Source organism: Protopterus annectens, chromosome 8.part0 (genome assembly GCF_019279795.1).
Source record: "Protopterus annectens isolate FY-2018-M chromosome 8.part0, PAN1.0, whole genome shotgun sequence".
NCBI lineage: Eukaryota > Metazoa > Chordata > Ceratodontiformes > Protopteridae > Protopterus > Protopterus annectens.
In genome coordinates, this window is record NC_056741.1 from 1,204,558,302 (window position 1) to 1,204,564,301 (window position 6,000).

At 33.3% G+C, this 6,000-nt stretch overlaps 1 protein-coding gene across 1 annotated transcript in view; it reads right to left on the bottom strand.

Annotated features, from left to right (window-relative positions):
• The window catches only part of LOC122809306 (metabotropic glutamate receptor 6-like), a 437,750-nt gene extending 434,733 nt beyond the window's left edge, over positions 1-3,017 (bottom strand). The window contains exon 1 of the mRNA XM_044080696.1: positions 2,467-3,017. Coding sequence (XP_043936631.1) covers positions 2,467-2,970 — 504 coding nt within the window. The 5' untranslated portion in view covers positions 2,971-3,017. The remainder of the gene's footprint in view (positions 1-2,466) is intronic.
• Between the last annotated feature and the right edge of the window lie 2,983 nt (positions 3,018-6,000).

Sequence of the window (6,000 nt, forward strand, 5' to 3'; positions counted from 1 at the left end):
AAGTGTAAGTGCTGCATCAGGTTTTATTTCTTCATTATTATTTGATAAATGCTCTGTAAGAGAACAGTTTACTAAAATAAAACATGCTGAATATTTCCAAACTGAAAATGCATAGCACAAGTCTGAAGACTGTGTGCGTTAATCTGCATGACTCTGTATATGAATTCACAGATTCACCCGCGTAGCAAAGGGATCACGCAGTATTTTCACTAGAGTCACAGGAATCACATCATAAATGTCCAAAACCTGGATATCTGTAATATCAAACTGACTGCAACCAAGTTGTAGAAGATAAGCAGAAATGAAATGTTTAAAAAAATGATTGACTCCCTTAACTCACAGTAATGTACCATTATTATGTGAGACAGTATCAATAATAAAAATCTCAAGTAAAGACATACTAACTATAGTAGTCCTACTCTAACTTTATAAGTAAATACATACTAACTATAGTAGTCCTACTCTAACTTTGTAAGTAAAGACATACTAACTATAGTAGTCCTACTCTAACTTTGTAAGTAAAGACATACTAACTATAGTAGTCCTACTCTAACTTTATAAGTAAAGGCATACTAACTATAGTAGTCCTACTCTAACTTTATAAGTAAAGACATACTAACTATAGTAGTCCTACTCTAACTTTATAAGTAAAGACATACTAACTATAGTAGTCCTACTCTAACTTTATAAGTAAAGACACACTAACTATAGTAGTCCTACTCTAACTTTATAAGTAAAGACATACTAACTATAGTAGTCCTACTCTAACTTTATAAGTAAAGACATACTAACTATAGTAGTCCTACTCTAACTTTATAAGTAAAGACATACTAACTATAGTAGTCCTACTCTAACTTTATAAGTAAAGACATACTAACTATAGTAGTCCTACTCTAACTTTATAAGTAAAGACATACTAACTATAGTAGTCCTAATCTAACTTTATAAGTAAAGACACACTAACTATAGTAGTCCTACTCTAACTTTATAAGTAAAGACACAGTAACTATAGTAGTCCTACTCTAACTTTATAAGTAAAGACATACTAACTATAGTATTCCTACTCTAACTTTATAAGTAAAGACATACTAACTATAGTATTCCTACTCTAACTTTATAAGTAAAGACATACTAACTATAGTAGTCCTACTCTAACTTTATAAGTAAAGACATACTAACTATAGTAGTCCTACTCTAACTTTATAAGTAAAGACATACTAACTATAGTAGTCCTACTCTAACTTTATAAGTAAAGACATACTAACTATAGTAGTCCTACTCTAACTTTATAAGTAAAGACATACTAACTATAGTAGTCCTACTCTAACTTTATAAGTAAAGACACACTAACTATAGTAGTCCTACTCTAACTTTATAAGTAAAGACACAGTAACTATAGTAGTCCTACTCTAACTTTATAAGTAAAGACATACTAACTATAGTATTCCTACTCTAACTTTATAAGTAAAGACATACTAACTATAGTATTCCTACTCTAACTTTATAAGTAAAGACATACTAACTATAGTAGTCCTACTCTAACTTTATAAGTAAAGACATACTAACTATAGTAGTCCTACTCTAACTTTATAAGTAAAGACATACTAACTATAGTAGTCCTACTCTAACTTTATAAGTAAAGACATACTAACTATAGTAGTCCTACTCTAACTTTATAAGTAAAGACATACTAACTATAGTAGTCCTACTCTAACTTTATAAGTAAAGACATACTAACTATAGTAGTCCTACTCTAACTTTGTAAGTAAAGACATACTAACTATAGTAGTCCTACTCTAACTTTATAAGTAAAGACATACTAACTATAGTAGTCCTACTCTAACTTTATAAGTAAAGACATACTAACTATAGTAGTCCTACTCTAACTTTATAAGTAAAGACATACTAACTATAGTAGTCCTACTCTAACTTTATAAGTAAAGACATACTAACTATAGTAGTCCTACTCTAACTTTATAAGTAAAGACATACTAACTATAGTAGTCCTACTCTAACTTTATGAAGGTAGCAAGTGGTTGAACAGGCTACAAGCACAGTATTTGCTTCAGCACCAAGTACATACTTATTTGGTGTTGAACTGATATATCCTAAAAACAAACAGGATTAGTCTAACAAGTCACATTCAAATCTACATAACATATGATACAATATTCCTTGTCTTATGATGAGTAATATTCATGGCAGTGTTTTTAGTGATCTTTGCATTTTATTTTCTTGAAATCATTCATTTCATTTAGCCATCCACCTGGTTTCAGTGCACTAAAATATTCATTCATTACTAAACTACTCTATATATTTGAAGAAAACAGAAAGGTGTTGTTTCTGTCTTTTAGAGAATATGTTCATACATGTAACCACTCTGTTAATATTTTTTTAGGGCTGACTAAATGCACGTGCCAATAGACTTTTTAGCTTCAACTAACAAAGATTCTTCAAGTTACTTACTGCAAACAGTCTGAGAACGTTAGCCACCATGATGGACACAGAGCTTGAGGAGGCACCAATGACACCCACCACCCTCTCTGGTTTGTTAATGGTGGGTATTTCCCCATTAGAGCAACGAACATCTGTCATATCTTTTTGGATAAGAGCCTGGACAAATGTGAGTGACTGCTCCAAAGCATAAGTGTCCCTAGAACATGTGTCTAAGATTCGAGCACCCAGAGTAATATTAGGGAGTAGATCTGTGTCACTATTGATTTGGTCCAAAGCATACAACATAGCTTCCAGACGATGAACACCTTTCTCCTTCTTCAGTTCTCCACAAGAGACACCCATTGGTCCTTTGGCATGAACAGGGAACAGCCCTCCCAGAGTAATATCACCATCTAGTTTAATGGAATGTGGTTGTCCTGCCTGATGGCTCTGCATATATTCAACTACAGTTCCTAGAAGCCATAGGATATAGACTGTTCCATGATTTCTTGTGCAGTGAAGAGGATGCCCCATGCTTACTGCAGAAGTTACCTTCTAGTCTCACCTCCTGATAATAACCTGCAAAATAAATAAACATTACACTTGGTTAATGTTCCAGCTGTAAACATTTCTCAGTGAACAATAAGTTTAACTTTCCAACTTTGTAATAGTAGTCAGTTAAAAGTTATCCAAACTATATCCCGGGTTTAATACACAAAACAACAAAAGGCATCTTTCTAACAACTTAGCACACAAAAGGAGACAGAGTTGATGAGAATGATGACAGAGGCAAATGCTGCTGGGACAAATACACCTTTTAAATATGCACTTCTGTTTCAATCATACATTTGCAGCACAAATGAATCTCTAAAGAGACAACCAACTTTCCACATTCTCAGTCACTAGAGTTTCAATCCCTTTTCTTTTTCTTTGCTTTCTTTCTTTCTTAATCTTTTGTCTTTTTTCTTTAGCATCTTATTTTTCTTTTTTTCCTTCATGTAATTAATGGTTGATGTGTCATTTTTATAAATATTTAAATGTCACATTCATTTTACAGGGTACCTTTTTGGCTAGGCTTATATAGGCCCTAGGGCCAACAGCCTAGTACCTACCTATGAACCTATGAACAAGCTTTAGTTGTGGACAATATGTACTATGTAACATACATTAACATCTTTACCCAAGATCAGTGAAGCCAACCCAGAATTTAAAGTTTATGTAGTAGTCATCCACTACAGTAGGAATTTACATAATTTTAAGTATTTCATTCTGTCACTGTGATAGCCACAAGAAATAAACTGTGCATGAATTGGCAGATTTTTTAATGTTTCAGTTATTTTAAGTGATTGTAATTCTTCAGTTAGCCCTCTAACAAACTTATTTTAAGTGCTCTTATACCCCAAACCCCCCCACACACACACACGCGCACACACACACACACTCACACACACACAAAATGTGTCTATTGATCCATGCATCCATCACCTCCTTTTCCTCATTTTTATACATTTGGTTGGGGTGTGACATCAGCAGTGGCAATCACCTGCAGCCAAAGTTCACAACACCGGGTATATAATTTATATGTTATTTATATTTCAGAAACATAGATTAAGAGCTAAACTGTTCAAGATTTGTATATTAGCTGGATCTATGGCCAGCTTTTTGTGTTGTAGTGACTTTTCTTATCTCCAGTCTGAAAAAAGTGTATTGAATTTTGCAGCAAATAGATGAACAAAATATGATATGTGCTACTTTAAAAATGCTGTCTAAAAATGGATCCTAAGGACATCCATCCATTGGTTAACACTGTGAAAAGTATTTTATTCTCATGTCTATAAAGAAGTATGTTAAAGTAAGATAGTTAAAAAGTCCATTAAAATAAGAGTGTTCTGTAGAGCTATGTCATATAAAGTTATGGGTAAACTGTATTTTACTGCCTTTAAATATTCCTGTATGAGGTCTCACATAAATTGGAAAGCTATAGAGCTTTCTAAAGTTTGAAAAATGTGCTAAACAGAATGTCATTCAAGAAAACTAGTCAAAATAGATACAATGAAATTAAATTCTATATAGCTAGAACTGTTGCAGCAGAAAACTGTTATTTACAGGACTATGTTTATTGCATTTCTAAAGTTTATAACTGAAGATAGACTTTTTTCTAATTAGTCTACAACTTTATCCCTGGTGAGCTGGGAGTTGAAAGTCAGTGTTCCAAGATGTCGGTTTTCTGTGGTTGTCGGCTTTCTCATCTCGGGATTTTAAAACTTGGCCTTCTGGTATTTTGGTCTTCCAAAGTAGACGCATATATATATATATATATATATATATATATATATATATATATATATATATATGTATATATATTTATATATATGGATCACCTACACAATGCCGAATCCCAGAATGTCGACACACATATGGCCACCACCATATGGTCGACACTCAGAATGCTGACATCGTCAATACACCACAAAAAAGGAAAACAAAATTTCCTTTAAACTGCTAGCAGGGGCCCCCCCTGCACCTCCTGTGGGGGGTCTGCCCCCAAACCCCCGTAACTTTGATATACCAATTCTGAGATTGCACTACAGTGCAGGAATGGAAATCTTTCCATTCTGCACTATAGTGAGATACCATTTCCCCATTGTCAGCATTCTGAGTGTCAACCATATGTTGTCGGCCTTATGGGTGTCGACATTCTGGGATGTCGGCGTTGTGTAGAGGACCCATAAATATATATATATATATTATATATATTATATATATATATATATATATATATATATATATATATATATATATATATAATGTTCCAGCCATTATCATTTACCTTTATACTATGTCATGTGAGCATACATGTAAAAGCTCTAAGATCTAAGTCTTTAAAGTCATTTACTTTATGTGACACAGTCTGTTTAGCAAGTTAGCAATTTTATGATTTCGATATACCTAATTGTATAGGTAGACTTCAGTGATACACCCACAAAGTCCTTCTTTCCAAATGTCTGTACAGTCTCAGCAACTTCAGCAACGCTTCTTTGTGCTATCATCACCCTCATCATAATTATTCAGAGCTTTTTTACTTGCTTCAGTCATTGCAACGCCGTGCCATATAGAACTGTTTCACGACTGTCAACATGCTTGTTTTGATTGTCACCATGAAAACCTTTAATGCACTAAAGATGTGTTAAAATATGAACTTCTCATTCTTGAGTAGTAGGCATTTTATTAAGTGTTTTCTGTTTCTTCTGTATAGTTTTAGATTATTAGAGTAACTTATTCCACAGCCTATGACACCGAATCATTAGAAACTGCTACTTTTGCTGCAAATCACTCTGTCAGCAAATTTTTTAGTCCCTGTTTTGTCATTTTTGGCATCATTACTCCTTCTTTTGTTACTAAAGAAATGTTCTTTGTTCCAGTTTCATAACGCATCTTCCGTGCCACTTGCCATTTCTTTACTCTTTGACTTATGTCTATTACATATCACCAAATGAGAGACTGATAAACATACATCTTGTAATAAATGATATTCGTAAGATGATGGCAATTCTGCTGATTTGA